At 39.5% G+C, this 18,166-nt stretch overlaps 1 protein-coding gene across 1 annotated transcript; it reads left to right on the top strand.

Annotated features, from left to right (window-relative positions):
- The first annotated feature begins 718 nt into the window (after nucleotides 1-718).
- Nucleotides 719-7,083, top strand: LOC108117711 (neutral alpha-glucosidase AB). The gene is made up of 5 exons (XM_017230266.2): nucleotides 719-832; nucleotides 1,246-1,376; nucleotides 3,808-4,551; nucleotides 4,874-6,359; nucleotides 6,433-7,083. Exons 2-5 carry the CDS (start codon nucleotides 1,270-1,272, stop codon nucleotides 6,862-6,864), a joined length of 2,769 nt encoding a protein of 922 aa, XP_017085755.1. The 5' UTR covers nucleotides 719-832; nucleotides 1,246-1,269; the 3' UTR covers nucleotides 6,865-7,083.
- Nucleotides 7,084-18,166: the final 11,083 nt, after the last annotated feature.

Below are 18,166 nucleotides of genomic sequence, written 5' to 3'. Positions count from 1 at the left end.
TTGGTCATTTTTGGCGGACTGCTGATTATGACATTCGAAATCATTCCTGGTTTAGCTGTTTCAAATATTGAAACGGTTATCAGCTGGCACATGTTTAAAACCTTTTAAAAATCTACTTTTAGGCTAAAATAATTTTTGTTACTGCATTTGCTTGTGTATCGTTTGGTCAACTTGTTTACTTGTTCTTTTTTAACATGAGTCAGCTCACTAGCACACTTATTTATTGCTAAGTTGAGCAAAAACAGTTGTATTTTTACACGTTCTGCAAGATCAGCGAGCACAGCTGATTTACAGTAGAACGGAATTGAAAAACCGGGCAAGAACAATGAACAGTAATAAAAAGGAATAAGTTCACTCGCTCAGTTTAGTGAATATTTAACTCTCATTTGTTTAAGCTTAATTAACGCAATTTAATGGTAACGCAATATGTTTACTGATTACACCAGTGATATACTGATGGCGATTAAAGCTAATTTTACATACATATACATATGACAGTTTTAAATATTGTGTTATTTCTTCTTCCATGTTTACGGTTGTCTAACGGTGCACCCATTTTCATTAGACAAAATCGAAAGCTCAATATAAACTGTTTCAGAAAAGTTATAAATGTGCAAATGTTATAAAAAGAAATTTAGAATTAATATAACAAATTATCAGAGAACAGGGTTGGGATCTTTGCTAAAACTAGTATTAAACGGCATACCGTAACATATACACGGTATAATTTAACAGACATGCAACGGTCACACTGTTTGTGGCCTCTGCCAAATTTTTAATAAAATTTATTAACTAAAAAATTCAGCCGAACCGAGCTATTAAAATCAAAAAGGTTTGTAACTTCCAAAGCAGTGGTATATATGTATATAGTCGTAAAGTAAGGTCTGATAATCTCCCGAAAACGAAGTGTGTGCAAAAAGTGCATAATAACCGGCGTCATATATTTACGACCATAATTCGAACTTCACCCAAAAGAAGTCAGTTGAAATATATATCGATATCTCTTTTTTTCTTATTCTCATACATCATTGAACGGTTTCTTGAACGCTTTATTGAACGGTAAGTTAAATGCATCCTAAGTGCATCTACCAGGGACTTGAGGTTGTCGGCAGTAGTTTTTCTTTTACGACTGACGTGTACATAAACTTAACAGTTAGAGTGAGGAGCAACAAAAGCAAACAAAAGTAAAAGCTGCAGCAAATTATCTGATAACTAACGCATTTCCAATAACCCCTAAATTTTCAGGTAAAGGACCAGGACAAAGCGACCATGCGAATCGCTCTGGGAATTGCGACCATCATCTGGGCACTTTTCGTCCTGGCCGATGGAGTTGATCCTGGGAACTTCAAGACTTGCGAGCAGAGCAGTTTCTGCCGGTAAGTTTAGATATCTGCGTGGAAGCATCGTAGGTGTAGCCAACTACATAGTATTGTACTATATTGGTGTCTAGGTATATGAACAAATGTAAAAATCTAAAAACGACAATTACCAGAAGTCTGTTCATATGTCGCAGATCTTGTAGTTTATAGGAACTGGATTCAGGTACTCCTAGTAATTGTTACTTTTCTTAAGCTAAAACTATTTCTAAAGCGTTTTATGCCAGCCTATTGGCATATACGTACAGTAGATCCAAGCTTATTTCGTGCAAGAAAAAATCGAAGTTTATGTTTGATACTGCCACTAAACCAGCAGAGATATCAAAAAAATTTAAACGCCGTAATGTTAAGAATGTCGCATATTCTTAAAATAATAATAATAATTTTCTAATTTAAAAAACAAAAGAATTTTTCATACAAAAACTGAAAAATAGGGAAATTCTGACGCACAAGCTTATTTCGTGCAAGGACTTTAATGGTAAATAACTCTAAACTACGACTTTTAAATCCATTTTTTTTTCTTAATACTAGTAAAACTATATTAACAAAAGCATATTTATAAGTTTTCGAGGCTGGGGGCACCCAAAAATTACGGATTAACGAGGATTTTCAAACTATGGCGCCACGAACAACTATTGAGCAAAGCGAATTAGTCCTTAAACATTTTAAGGATGGAAAAACCCAGGAAATGGTTGCCTCAAGCCCATACATAACCCTAACGCTTTTTTGCGAAAATCGGGTGGCAGATAAGGGCCGTGATGCACCGAACAACATTTTTAATGACCAAGAGGAGAGACGTATTGTCCGAAAAGTGAAGGAAAACCTCAAGGTATCGGGTCCTAAAATAGTTGCGGAGATTGAGAACGAAATTGGCAAAAAATATTGCCCAGGTACAGTTCGGAGCACTTAGCATAACCAGCGTTTAAATTTTTTTGATATCTCTGCTGGTTTAGTAGCAGTATCAAATATAAACTTCGATTTTTTCTTGCACGAAATAAGCTTGGATCCACTGTATGTACTTATTTGTTTCAATTATAACTGAAGTACACTAAAGCCCGTAGATAGTAATATAAGCTCTTATGCTTTAAACTATGTTGTATTCATTCATGGTTCGCATTGGCGTTCCTTTTTTTGATAACAAAATAATTTCGTCACCTGTAAACCTGGTATTTAATATTTAAACTACGGCAGGACAAATTTTATGCTTGGACACGTTTTGTTTTCAAAATTAATGTATCTCTATCTATTTTTTGACACTAAAATATTAATAAGAACTCAGCATATCAACGATTTGAAAAATATTTGTTCTTTGTTTTATAATTTTCGTTCAGTTTTCACCACATTCCCCCTGTTTTTCGTTGTAAATTAAACTTAACGAATCGCATTTTCCACAAAAGCAAGAAAATTTCTTGTGTTTCCATTTTGACATAAAATTAAAAACTTTTTATGGCATATTAATACATAAATAGACCAATCGATTCCTTGCCAAATATACTTTTACAAATTTTAGTCTATCTTTTGGAAATTTATTAAATTATTAATTTTCGTTCTATAATTAATCTTTGATTACTATATTCTATATATTACAATATTCTATTCTGAAATTGTAAAATTATTGCAAATATAACCACAAAAAACACATACATTAAGCCAAGTTCGTCTGTCTGTCTGACCGTATGAACGCTCAGATCTCAGGAACTATACGAGATACACAGTTGACATTAAGCAGGCAGGATCCCACGCAGCGCAAGTTTATTTCACCATCCGGCCAGGCCCATTCTAACACTCATAAATCACGAAATCTTAAAAACCATTAGAGCTAGAATGTTGGGATTAAGATGGCAGTGCATCTTAAGGTGAAACCACTTTCCGGCCACGCCCACTCTTACGCCCACCAAGCTCGAAAGACGGTTTTTGCTTTTTGTAGAAACGCTGAGATCTCGGTAAATCTAAGTTATTGAAAGTTGGGATTAAGCATGTAATTTCTAATGATGACCTCAATGTATATTATTTTCACACCATCTGGCCAGACCCACTCTAACGCCCAAAAACCCCGAAAAATCATAAATGCGAATATCTCGGGAACTATAAGAGAGCTAGAAAGCTATGCTTAACCATACGTATTCTAGAGATGACAGTGCAGCTCGACGTGATTTTTCATCTGGCCACGCACACAAACCGCGGAAATCGGAACATTATTTCACTATTTATGGAGAAATATAGGATTTAAGGATCACATGGACAGTGACGCTACCATCAGTTAATAAACATGCTTTTTTGACAAAAGGTGGCGCTTTGTCCAGTTCCACTAGCAAAATGAATATATTAAAAGTGTCGTCTAGTCGCGGCACTCTTCTATAGCATTTATTTTTGTTTATATTTATACTTTGTAGTATGAATTCTCGCAAATAATCACATATGTGTTTTTTAGACGTTCCCGAAAGGTCCAGAGCGCGGGCAGCAAGTATGCCCTGATTCCGGGCACCCTGAACACATATGCGGATTCGCTGACTGCCGATCTAGTGAACAAGGAGAACCACCACCAGTTTGCCTTTAAGTTGGAGGCACTGGAAGGCAGCACTTTCCGTCTCCAGATTGATGAGAAACAGCCACTCCGGCCTCGTTATCGCGTTGAACACGCGCTCAAGGGTCAACCCCAGGCAGGACGCATTCGTGTCCAGAGGGAAACCGACGGAGAGATCGTTATCACATCAGATAAAAATAAAGCCGTAATCCATGGCGATCCTTTCCGCATCGATTTCTACGAAAACGACGTTCTGGTGGTCTCAGTAAATGCCAAGAACTGGCTTTATTTCGAGCATCTGCGTCAGAAAGCCCAAGAGCAGACTCCCGAGCCCGCAGGGAACGAGAACCAGCAGGAACAGGATGCCGCTGTAGAAACGCCCAAGGCTGCTATCGATGATCCCGGTGCCTGGGAGGAGAACTTCAAGTCTCACCATGACTCCAAGCCCTACGGCCCGGAAGCAGTAGCTTTGGACTTTTCGTTCCCTGCCGCCGAAGTTTTGTTCGGCATTCCTGAACACGCCGATAGCTTCGTACTAAAATCCACCTCGGGTACGGATCCTTATCGTCTGTACAACCTAGATGTGTTCGAGTACATTGTGGATAGCAAGATGGCCCTGTATGGCACAGTGCCGGTGATCTACGGTCATGGGTGAGTTATGTTATTAAGCTATAACTAAAACTGTAGTATAATTTTATTGTTATTCTGTAAAACATAGTAAAATAGGTCTTTTTAAACCAGTCATTACCATTTGTATATAGGATAGGTAAATAGGATTAGGAAGTCGACCAACTTACCTAAAATTTAGAATATACGACTTAAGCAGTTTAAAATACATTTTTTATGATCAATATTTAAAAAAAAAGTTTTTAGTTTTATATGAATGAATTTATTATGATGATGAATTTAATATGAATACCTCCTGACAGGATATAAAACACAAATCCATGACTAATTCTGTTTTTCCCTTCAGGACACATCGCACTGCGGGCGTTTACTGGCAAAATGCCGCAGAAACCTGGGTAGACATCCAAACCTCGGAAACCAATGTCGTCTCTTCATTGGTTAACTTTGTTTCTGGCTCTCGAAAGACTCCTCCGCCGGCTGCCCATTTTATGTCCGAGTCGGGTATCGTGGACGCCTTTATCCTGCTGGGTCCCAAGCCGATGGACACCTTTAAGCAGTACGCTGCTCTGACGGGTACCCACGAACTTCCTCAAATATTTGCTTTGGCCTACCATCAAAGCCGTTGGAACTACAACGATGAGAGGGATGTGACCTCCGTATCAGCAAAATTCGATGAGTTCAACATACCAATGGACACCATGTGGCTAGATATTGAGTACACCGATGGCAAACGTTACTTTACCTGGGACAAGTTTAAGTTCCCCCAACCGCTGACAATGATCAAGAACCTCACAGAGCTTGGTCGCCATTTAGTCGTGATCATCGACCCGCATATTAAAAGGGATAATGGATACTTCTTCCACCAGGAGTGCACGGATCGTGGTTACTATGTGAAGACGCGTGACGGCAATGACTACGAAGGTTGGTGCTGGCCGGGAGCAGCAAGCTATCCAGACTTCTTCAATCCCGTGGTCAGAGAGTACTACGCCAGTCAGTACGCACTGGATAAGTTCCTAACAGTCACCGCAGACGTTATGCTGTGGAATGACATGAACGAACCGTCAGTGTTCAACGGCCCAGAGATTACGGCCCCTAAAGATCTGGTGCACTTTGGCAATTGGGAGCACCGCGATGTGCACAATTTATACGGTCACATGCATCTTATGGGCTCATTTGCAGGCCTGCAGCAACGTGATCCTAATCAGCGACCGTTCATCCTTACACGTGCCCACTTTGCTGGATCCCAACGGTTTGCTGCTATTTGGACTGGTGACAACTTTGCGGACTGGACGCACCTACAGCACTCAATCAAGATGTGTCTCACGGAGGCGGTGGCTGGATTCTCCTTCTGCGGCGCCGATGTCGGTGGTTTCTTTGGAAATCCTGATGCTGAGCTGCTGGAGCGCTGGTATCAAACAGGTGCCTTTCTACCATTCTTCCGGGCTCATGCTCACATCGATACCAAGCGTCGGGAGCCGTGGCTTTTCCCGGAACGTACTCGCCAGGTGATCCAGAACGCAGTGCTAAAACGCTACTCCTACCTGCCCTTGTGGTATACCGCATTTTACGAGCTGGAGCTGACGGGTGCGCCAGTTATCCGGCCATTGTTGGCACACTATCCGCTAGATAAGAATGCTTTCGGCGTAGACAGTCAGCTACTGGTTCAGGATCGCTTGCTTGTGAGTCCCGTCATGCAGCAGGGCGTCAGCAAAGTGAATGTCTACTTCCCGGTGATTGATGAGAAGAGTAATGGTGACTGGTGGTACGATATAGATACTTATCAGCGCCAGGAACAATCCGGCTATGTTTCTATCCCTGTGGATGAAAACAAGGTTTGAAAGCTTACTTTATTTCCAAATTGTGAACTAGTTTAGATAGTTTATGCCTTTAATATCCCTCCTATAGATCCCCGTGTGGCAGCGAGGAGGCAGTATTGTTCCAAAGAAGGAGCGACAACGTCGCGCCTCCACCTTGATGTTGCACGATCCGTACACACTGATCGTCTGTCTGGACAAGCAAGGCAAGGCAGCAGGTTCCCTATATCTGGACGATGAGAAATCCTATGCCTACCGTCAGGGCCAACGCATCCACGTGAACTACGAGTTCGCCAATAGTCAACTGGTCAATCACTTCGTGGGCAAGCCCAAGTACAAGACCGATGCCTGGATCGAAAGGATCGTGATCGCTGGACTGGATAAAATGCCAAGCAGTGCCAGCATCACGGTGAATGGCGTTAACCAGCAGCTGGAGGTGCTCCCACATGGTCAATACATCGTCGTGCGCAAACCGGGCGTTAAGATGGACGTCGACTTCGCTATTAAACTCAACTATGTGTAGTCTGTAGTCACCGTTGCCACGTATTAATGTTCTGTATCTACATGATTATGCACTCCTTAAAAATTGCTAATAAGATGCTTCAAGGAATCAGTTAATGATCTTTAGTGGCCTTTGATTAGTTTATTTTTTCCTTTCCATCCCCCAACTCGGACATTTGAGAAGTGCAACTCGAGTTGAGTGTAATTAATATTTAAATAAACATATTTTTTTTAATATGAATGCATTTTTTTTTATATATGATTAATAAAATATAGCAGAGAACGGCAAGGGTACAACCCAGACAATAAGTGCACCCGAATCATTTGTGCCTTTTCGGCACTCAGAGTGTGATCGGCACCCTAAAATAAGGGTGGGTGTCTTGCACAGCTCATTTCGAATGTGCACTTGCGCACCATGTACTCTTTTCCACAGACACCCAACACACTCATAGCAAATGAAGGGAGTGTCTGAGACACCCATGTTTTTGGGATGAGTGATTCGGGTGTCTTCAAATGATCTAAGTGTTTCGTGTGTCTTCAACTGATCTGAGTATTTCGGGTGTCTGAGGGTTGACCGAATAATTTTACATGAAAGGAAGGAAGGAAATCCTAATAATTTAACATAAATATAGCCCCTTAAAAAAGTAAAAATAATTTGTTTTCCGGTTCGATTAATTTTAATCTTAGAATACTATATTTGTAAGAATGAAAGTTTTTGCCGTCTTAAGGAACTAATATTAAAAAAATAAGAGCTTATAATCATTACAAGTGATTAGTCTTCAATGACAAAGTCTTACAAAACCAAAAAAAACTAACATTGCATCAATATTTTAGGATTTTCCGTGTCTTCATCAAGACATCTTATTACCGTTTTTTGCAGATGCGTATAAGAATACTTATCATAAGTCAATCGCACTGCGAATAGCAGGTAGATGACCTGACACGGAAAATCCTAAAATATTTGGCCTTTTTTAAGGGGCCATTATGGGGATTTCCTTCCCTCCTTTCATGTAAAATTATTCGGTCATCCCTAAATGACCTGCTCACGCAATACAGCTGAAGACACCCGAAACACTCAGATCAGTTGAAGACACCCGAATCACTCATCCCAAAAACATGGGTGTTTCAGACACTCCCTGTGTTTTGAGTGTCTGTGCATTAGAATCATGTGCATAGAATTGGGTGGGTGGCAAAAACGCAAACACACAAAACACCCTAAGCGATCTTTGCACTCGGGTGTGTGCTCTTTTCTTGCTGTTCGTGAGTGCGACAAACACTCGAAATGTACAAGTGTGATTCGGGTGCCGAAAAAAGACACCCTTGACGTTCTCTGATGTAGAAGTTAGACCTAGAATTAGGGCACATATCTCAACTGACGGCGTCATCACTACCCTTCTAAAACCTCAAACTTTAAATTTGTAATAAATTATAAGATGACATCAAATAGGTCAAACCACAATTTTCCGCAATTTGTGGGTGTGTCCGGATGCTGAAGGTAACAGGCGCCGCATCGGGCATTCCAAGAATCAGGATGCTAGGTGCAACCTTGGTTAAATAATATTTAAATATGATTATTCGAACTACACGATTTTATTTTATAAAACTTGGGCGTATTTATCATAAATATTACTTTCTGGTTTATAAATAATTCTTGGTTTATAATGCACTTAAATACAGATCTTTAGAAGAAAGACATACGAGGTGTGTTCAAAAAGTAAGGTGACTCTTCAAATTTCGCGAATTTCAAATTTTTCGATTATCGAAACCTTTTAGAAGTTATACGAGGTGTGTTCAAAAAGTAAGGTGACTTTTCAAATTTCAAATTTTTCAAATTTTTCGATTATCTTCAGTTTTGGGAACAAGAAAAAGTCACATGGGGCCAAATCCGGTGAATATGGTGGCATTATTGTGGTGTTGTTTTTGGCCAAAAAAATCCAAATCCTTTGATCCATATTTTTCGATAGCAAAAAATCGCCGAGCTCGCAAAATAACTTGTAACTTTACGCCTCTCACAACCAAACAAAAGAGGATGTTCCATTGAAACTTGGTACAGATGTTAGGGAAGAGTGTACCAATATAACAAAACAAAAAAATCGATAATCGAAAAATTTGAAATTCGCGAAATTTGAAGAGTCACCTTACTTTTTGAACACACCTCGTACTTATCAGAAAAGGAAATTCGAATAAATCTCAAAGTTCAGGTAAATACTGCAAATATACTACAAATTATGAGTTATTCAAAGTCCTTGCTTAAACTTATACCATTTTAAATCCAAAGTATCATTAAGCATTTATTCATTAAAAACCATATACAATAGAATCACTGAAATACTATGCCAAGTTCGTTTTACTGTTCTTATTAGTTTCATGTTCGGATGCTGGCAACATTATCAAAGTTATTTCAATTAAAATGTGGCCCCAAGTCGGAGGGGGAGAAATTGGGCTGTGGCGTCGCCTACTTGCTGACCTCTGAACCCCATGGCCTTAGATGAATTTTCATAAAAATTTTCATAACTTTTCGTTTTGGTTGAGCTTAAGAATGTTGTAAAAATATTTTTGCAGCTTGGCTAAAGTTCCCCTTCACTCGCACTTTCTTTCTGTGGTCATTTTGGCATACTCGTATATGGTACGCCCCTATGTTTATATTTAAGCATTTTAAGCTGATGTGGGGCTACCCATTCGGTCATATGAGCACTTGTATGGACGTCAGCAGATTTTCCAGCACCATAAGCATAATTATTATACCCGTTACTCGTAGAGTAAAAGGGTATACTAGATCCGTTGAAAAGTATGTAACAGGTAGAAGGAAGCGTTTCCAACCCTATAAAGTATATATATTCTTGATCAGGATCAATAGCGAAGTCGATTGAGGTATGTCTATCTGTCCGTCCGTCTGTCCGTATGAACTCTGAGATCTCAGAAACTATAAGAGATGCAGAGATTAACCATGAAGATTCTTGAGGTCCCTACGCAGCGCAAGTTTATTACAGCATCCTGCCACGCCCACAAAACCCGGAAAACCAAACATCAAAAATCGCGAAAAACTAAAATTGGTGGTACTATTATCCGGCCACACCCACCCATACGCCTACAAGGCTCAAAAGACGGTTTTCACATTTTCTAGAAACGCTGATATCTCGGTAAATATAAGAGATAGAATGTTTGGATTAAGCATGTAGGTTTTTACGATGATCCCAATGCAAATTGTTTTTTTCCGATCAAGCCACGCCCACCCTAACGCCCACATAACCCTGAAAACCAAACATGCAAAAATCTCGGGACCATAAAGAAGCTAGAAAATTGTGCTTAAGAATACGTATTAAAGAGATGCCACTGCAACATGCCCCAAATTTTCATCTGGCCATGCCCACTCTAACGTCCACAAGCCGCGGAAAACTGTGGCGTCTATAATATTATTATGAATGCCTTCGTTTGACCTTGTATAAATTATTTTTGTTAAAATCTAACGCTTTACCAAAGATTTTTCAAATCGGGACATTATTTCGCTATTTATGAAGAAATGTAGGACATAAGGTTTGTGCATCACTATCAGTTACTCAACATTCTTTCTCCGACAATAGGTGGCGCTTTGGGAATTTCCACTAGCAAAATGAATATTTTAAAATTGTGTAAAACAGTAACGGGTATCTTATAGTCGCGGCACTCGACTATAGCGTTTCCTCTTGTTTTTAATGTGCTCTGCAAGAATTTGAAAAGGGGCGAACGAGCGGGCCGAAAACCATAATAACAACAGGCACATCCTTGCCTTACGCTATTCCCATCGCCATCCCCGAAGAAACCGAGCACATTACATTGCGAAATTAGAAAATTAGCTTAGTTTTTAGGTTCCTCCTTCACGCCCCAATACTGGCACCATCTCAAAGAAAGCTAATAAGACACAGTAAAATGGTTTTCAAAATGGTTTTCTTCAGTGCAATTTTTACTGCTTGCAGTTTGTTATTAGTATTTTTACAGCTTTTCCGACCCTTTAATGTGTATTTTATCTTGGTCACAATTAATAACCGAACTGATTCAGAAAAGACATACTAATACTATAGTATAAACTATGAGATCTCGGGTAAAAAGATTTAGAAAGTTTGAAAAAAGCGTCAAATTCTAGAGATTCCTGCGATACTTTATTTATCAAATAATTGGTGACCCTTTATGAAAGGACCCATCTCGTTTTTCTGATCATTTCCCGATCCTTAAGGGTTGCCTAAATACGGACGGACCGGCATACGGTCTTGCCTAACCGGAGTTCTTGATCGGGACATATACTTATACCTATATATGTATGTATGAACTTTAAAGGGCCGGATATAGCACCATTTCTTACTGAAATTAAAATGCTTTCTGAAAACGAAATGAAAAAGAAAATTACATCATTATTGTTTACTAACTGCATTGTTCTGAATGGTTAAATTATAATTTCTTAAGCAATAAACCCTAAAAAACCCATAAAACTCTCCTAAAAAGTATTTAGTTCACTGCCAGGCATATACGTGTTAAATACATGTGCTTAGGCTTAGTGTAATATATGTTTTATTAGCTTTGGATTAGTGAAACCTTTCCCATTTCCTGCGTTTTGCGTTTTATTTTCTTCTGGCTCGACCTCTGTGGTGTTTTATTTTGGCCGAGTGCGGGCAGCTCTTGCGAGCGTAAAAATGCTAAGAAAAAAAGAAGAAGGGCGTAGTGAATGACAGAGAGGGATGAATGTGACTTACTGACGGACTGACTGACGACAGCACTTGGCTGACTTGCTGACTGTCAAGTTAAGTGTGGATGCACACACGTAGTGTGGACCACCTCCTTTTCCACCCACTTTCCAGCCTGCAAGGGTGAGGGTAGGGGCGTTAGTTTCGAAAGGACCTGCCGCAAAACACAGTAAAACGCGCGCATATTTATAACGAAATGCTCAATTTAAATTCCCATCAATCTTGGTCGAATGCCACACACACACACTTGCACTCGCACACAAACAGATGGGTACACGTTCAGGATTTGGATTTTGGGATTCCCCCTTCTACTCAGACAATTTTGTTAAGCACTGGAAAAAATATAAGGGTTTCTTACAGTTCAATTTGATGTTATAGATTGAGCCATAGATGGCGCTAGTAAAACTGTACAGGTCGTTGATTCCTTTTGGCATTACTGTTTTAAAAGTGGCTAACAGAGTAACGGGTATCTGTGTATCGCGGCTTGTTTTCTTATTATAGAAACTATTTTACTCAGAGTGAATTCAAGGCAATTTTTGATTAAAACTTGGTATTGATATGCATATTAATCACAGTATTATACAATACGTTTGGAGAGTTTCGATCAAGCTGTATTTTTTTGTAGTGTATGAAACACTCAACTAAATGTAGTTGCATTCCCCATAAGCCCATATGTATAAATACATATATATACACATAGTAGGTCTGCCTCGTCTTCGCTGTTTTTTTTGGACAGCAAAAAAGAAACGCGCATCCCTATAGGAGAGCAAGGACAAGTTGGACCAAAAATCAAAATACAAAAACAAGAACGGAAAACCAAGAAGAAACGAGGCAAAGCTTATTGAGCGTTAAATTAAAAAATTCTCATGGAAAAACAAAGGCGAAGACAAAATACCGATACGCAGTCAGAGATATGTAGATAGAAAAACGTAAAAATGGCCACGAAACGAATAACAAGAAAAATGGTTAGAACGAGTCGAATATGGCTATCATTACTAGTCTCAATTTGAGCGAATAAAGTGGAGCCTTCGTGATTTTTGGTCGTTTGTACTATATTTAAATTCCGTTAATTTAATACATTGTTAAGAATAATTTGGTAGTATGCATTATTACAATTATAGTTACTAAAATACACTTAATTTCAAAAGCAAAAGAGGGCTAGTTACAAAATATTGTTCCCTTTTAGGGATATATAGGAAAAACCAGGGCCAAATGATTTGTGTTCCTCTGCCAGCTCCTATTTAAGATATAGACAAGAAAACAAGGTGACGGGTAAGGTAAGGTATAACTTTGTATTCCAGCCTTCGTTAGCTTCTACTGAAGCTGTCCGCAAATTGGATTCGAATGGCTCGGTAAATAAATGTAAGCGACTTTTCTCTTTATTAAACAACGCCAACAAATGGCATAGCAATTGGTCAAAGGGCGCCGGTGAAAGGGGGCACTCGGTCATCGCATAGTGAGATGCAATACAAATATTATACTATACATGATGGCCAGGCGGGGGAGTCGGACTTGGCAATTGAAATTGAAAATGAAATTGTGGCAACAAAAAGTGGGAAATAAAAGGAAAGGGAAAGGCGAGCAGCAGGCAAACACTCGCCCCGTTGGTGTATTTACCACCTTTTTACCGTCTTCTTAGACCCACTTTGGCCCCCTAACCCTTTCTACCTATGTATGTACATGGGCTTTTTAGGGGCAACCCCTTTTAAAGTACTCACGTCGCGCTTTTTCATTACGGGTCCACGCACACAAGTGCAGCACTTGACCAGGGGCGTGGTGAAAGGGGGCTGTCACTTTGATCTGTGATGCAGGTGCAAATAGACACAGAGCTGGAATAGGATAGCACATATAGGGCATACAGGACATATAGGACACGGGACAGGGACATCAGCATGGACAGGGACCGGTACCGGGACCGGGACCGAGACCATCACGCAAATGCCACCGTCAGCAAGTCAAAGTTTATTGTTTTACTCTTTTTCCTGCAGACCCCTCATCCCCACCAGTTCTGCGTTATTTTCCTCTTTTTACGCTTGTGTTGCATTTATTTTAATTGAAGCTCTTTCGCTTTATGTTGTTATTGCCGGGCACCAACTTGAATTAAATTTGCCAAGTTAACGTTCATCTGTAGCAACCAAAACCGGCTTCAGATGGCGGATAATGGCGTTAGGACCCGGATGCGATCAATAATAATTTCAAGAATCCATAAAATGCACCAGGTAAGGCTGCAACAAAATGGCAGTTGATATAAAAATTAATATGCATTACCTAAATAAATAAACATTTTCGTCTACACTTTTAAGGATAATGTGGACAGGTAAAAAAATATGACATTCCTATAATACTTTGTAAATATATAACCGTTCAAGAGGAGAACAAAGAAGTTTTTTGTGTAGTTGATATTTCTAGGAGGTGTGTAAATATAATTTCCAAATACAGCATTTTTTCTGTGTGTAGTCCAGTAGAACTGCCACCTTCCATGGCATTTGAGGGGATCAGCAGTTAGGGAAGGCGCTTGGGTCTCATTCATGGGAATCATTCATTTCGCTTTGAACGCCGCGTGTTTATGCAGCATTTGGCTTTTGTTTGAATTTCACTTTGATGGTCCGGGGCAAAGTCAAACTCTGCAACAATATTTATTGATATCTGCCTGATCTGTTTAATTACACAGATAGCTGGGTGGGGGAAGCATTGTATTTAAGGCGGCAAGATAAAATAAAGGTAGTTTTCGGCAACTAATATTGAGGAGTGGAAGATAAATAAAGAATATCTGTTTAGGGTCCCTTATAGCTGAACATTTAATACAGATGCAGTAATCAAGTGTATTTCCTGCTCCGTTTTTTTTTTGTGGACCACAAAATGCTGTCCTGGGAAAATTAAAACTAATTCGTGGTAATAGTTTCCGAAAACGCACTATTTTATGGGCCCGTATTAAAAGTTCGATCTTGGTATATTGATTTAATATTCATCACGTGTTGATATATAATTTTACCCGTACATTATTACGTACATTTTATGGCTTTTAATAAATCGTTGTTAGTGAAACTACAAATTCATTGTGATATTGACATTACTTTCCAAACCTTAAGTGGTTCCCAGGCCAATATGCTTAACATAGGCTGTACATCTTGAAACTGTACGAGTATTGGCGCAGCGTTTGAAGTAGATATTTAAGGCCTGAAGGCAACCAATAAGACCCCATCACAGTGAATGCCTGACGCTTTCCTTATCTCTTTCGCTCGCGTCAGTAAAAAAAATGTATAAATAAAACTAAAATAAAAATTGAAAGCCAAACAACGGGGCGACATGCAATAAACTGGTTGCTCTCGGCTTGCAGACGCTTGTGGCACCGAAAATCCCGAAAAAAGTCCGGGGATGCAGATGCCGATGCCTGGGCCACGGATGATAATTTGGTCGCCTTTCCTCGAGTGGCAAGCTCCACGCTCGTCGCCGCCTGACATCGTTTTATGCATAAGCAAACATGTCAACTCGATGCCGGGATCCTCCCAGCAGCTATCTCCCCCTCCCCCAAAATCTCAGAATAAGTCACTCAAGAAAAAGTGTTTTAAAATTTCCCTTACTTTTCCAAATTCAAAACTGGAGTATTTATAGTTTGCTTCTCATTCCCATAAATGAAGTGATCTTTTTGTTCGTTTCTCACGTTTAAATACACATTCTTAATCAAAATTATTGAAATTACTGTACTACCAGCGGTTCACCCCTAAAAAATATAAAATTGTTTATAAAAAGGTTTTAGCGCAGCTTTTTGTCCAAAGCTCTGAGTTCAATTTCTCTGAGTGCAGGTCCCCTTTCCCAGCTTTACTTCCGGAGCATAATGTTTATCCAGCCGGCTAAGTCAGGCAAAAGATGTTTCGCGTGATTTGGAGATGCTGAAAGGGGCGAGGGTGAGGGCGTGGATAAGGACGAGAACGGGGACGGGATCTGGACGGAGTTCATTTTGGGTTAATGTTAATGCGCTGCCTCGGCGCTGCAGGATGCGTGTGTCCTTACAGATTTCGTGTGAGTTATGGCTGGAGTTGGGAATGGAAATGGAGCCCAGCTGCGGATCTCAGAGTTTGCAGCTGGAACTGTTGCAGGCTTTGTTTGACTTGGCATGACGTTAAAGTCTGCACCCTAAGTGCTCACCCTTATCTTTCCGAACTGGGGAAACCCCACTCAAGATGAGGGCCACTGAAATGATGGAAAATTGAAATTTCACTGAATTTTGCAAAGTGCAAAGGTGACACCTTTAAGTTGACAGACAAAAAGTCCTATGGGAAAGATAAGATAGTTTGGATACGCATTCTACAATTAAATAGTTGCATTATGTTTTTGGAGCTCCTACAAAACTATCAGATACCCTTTATTCCTTTTTAAATTATCGTCCTACCTGAACCACAACGGACGGGGATGTCTCTATCCATGTGAGGCAAAGCCAAAAGTTCTATACACTATTAACTATTGGGGCTTAAAACACATTTTGTAATTTTCTGAAATAATATAATAGAAAAACTTTACATGAAATTGCAGGGTATCCCAGTTTCCTTGTTTCCTACGTTCATTGCAACACTTTCTGTTCTTCTGCCCTCACTTACCGTCCCTTGACCACGCCCACTTCACCTGCCCGGCAATTGTTTGTTTATTGCCGCTGTAAAATCCGACAAAAAGGTGTAGAGCAGAGGCGGCGGAAAAAGGGGGGAAAAGCGAGCGATGGACCTTCTTTCATTTTGTATGAAAAACGCGAAGCGATTCCGGGCTTTTGAATTTTCAATTGGTCTGAAGTTTGATTATGGAGCCAAAAGTGGATTTTTAAGCCTTTGTCACGCAATTTTTATGGCTCAAACACATTGCAGTACATGTGTAAGTACACATGCACACTTCCACGTGGCCGGCAGAAATTTAATTGAATCATTCCACAGTGTTGCAAGTTGTAAAGCGCACTTAAAAGATCTCCCTTCGCTTCTCGTTCTGGGAATTAAGGATTCCTGCGACGAGTGGAAGTCCTTTTCAAATCCTGACTCCGTCTTTTATTTAAAAAACGAACAAAATTCTGATTTTAACCATTGTTTTTTTTTTTTAACATTTTCTTAACTCAAGACAATTAGTTAATAAATTAATAATAATATCAATATGCTCGCTAGTCTAATTAGTTTTTGTTCTCATCTCAAGAAAAATGTAAAAAAAAAATTGAAACAAAATGTTTTCCCGTAAATGAACATGGTTAGAAGGAATATATATGAATGTATATACTGAAAAAGTCAAAACTTTGTGACAAAATAAGTCCAAGTCTCAACACGAAGAAGCCGGCCACACCCACTGTAAGCCTACAATACACGAAAAACTGTGGCACCCTTTGTATTTGACTTAAACTATTCATTTTTGGGCAATACCTATCAGTGAACCAAAATGCTTAAGCCGTAACGTTATATCGAAATTTATCAACGAACTTGGGTTTAGTGAGCTTACATGGCCAGTGGTCTCACCGTCTGTTCACCCTCTTGGCTTGTATGATTCCAGCAACAGATGGCGCCAGTAAAATTGTACTTGGCGAAGTTTTCTTAATTTGCTTAAGTGCTTAATAATTTTGGAGTTAAATACAAATATATGTGGATTTTTATTTCATATGCATACAAAGTAAGAACCTAAGGTGAAATATTGTATAACTTATATATTATAACTAATGTTAGACTTTCTGCTTCTGATTTGATATGTTTTTAATCTCGTTGAGACTGCAAATGTCTGTTTCACTAGTTAAGAAATTTAAAAAAAACCCCTTTCAAATACGAAGGAAAGGCGCAGGCATTTTCTTGTACTTTTCCTTTTACTTCACCAGACAAACATACAGAAAACACCAAGAAACAAGAAGGAATGCTATGTTTGAGTGGCTCGACTATCAGATACCCTCTACCACATTAAAATCAATTTAAAATTTTAGTTCTAGCAGCAGAATACTTTCTGCCTTGTCTTGTGAGCGTAACAGAGGTCGTGACTGGCTGTGAATCTGTCCCAATCTTAGTCCCAACAGAGTCTACACAGACAGGCAGACAAACAGACGAGATCAAGACCGTGATCAAGAATAACATAAAAAGAACCGGAACTCTTTCTTCTACCTGTTATTATCTTTTTTACGAATGTCATATAAGTCTGTAAGTCTGCGAGTAAAGGGTATAACAAGGAGAAATGGAGACTTGTCAGAAGTCAGGTTTGTTTATTTTAAAATTCAGCTGCTCGAATCATTTTGTTGGAAAATGTTGCACATAATTCTTGTTTAAGTATCTTGTAAATTGCTTAATAACGCCAAAAGGACTACCTTACCACCCCACCCCCACACACACACACCGTGGCAATTACCCCTTCCGGGAGGCGGTGCGTGTCGGGGGCGCAACTGGATGGAATGTCGGGGGTGCAACTTTGTATTCAAGTGCGAAATGTAACGAAACGAGTGGAAACAATTTAAGACAAAAACTTTTGAGCCAAGATGGCAACAAGGCAACTGCGAATTAATAACACACTCTGTGCGTGTGTGTCTGGGTGTGTTTGAGGGGTTGGCTGGGCGGTTGGTACTTGTTAAATTTAATAACAAAATAAATGTTCACGCGCACGCTAATT

The sequence above is a fragment of the Drosophila eugracilis genome, unplaced genomic scaffold, assembly GCF_018153835.1.
Source record: "Drosophila eugracilis isolate 14026-0451.02 unplaced genomic scaffold, ASM1815383v1 contig_649, whole genome shotgun sequence".
Taxonomy (NCBI): domain Eukaryota; kingdom Metazoa; phylum Arthropoda; class Insecta; order Diptera; family Drosophilidae; genus Drosophila; species Drosophila eugracilis.
This window is presented reverse-complemented; position numbering and strand designations above follow the sequence as displayed.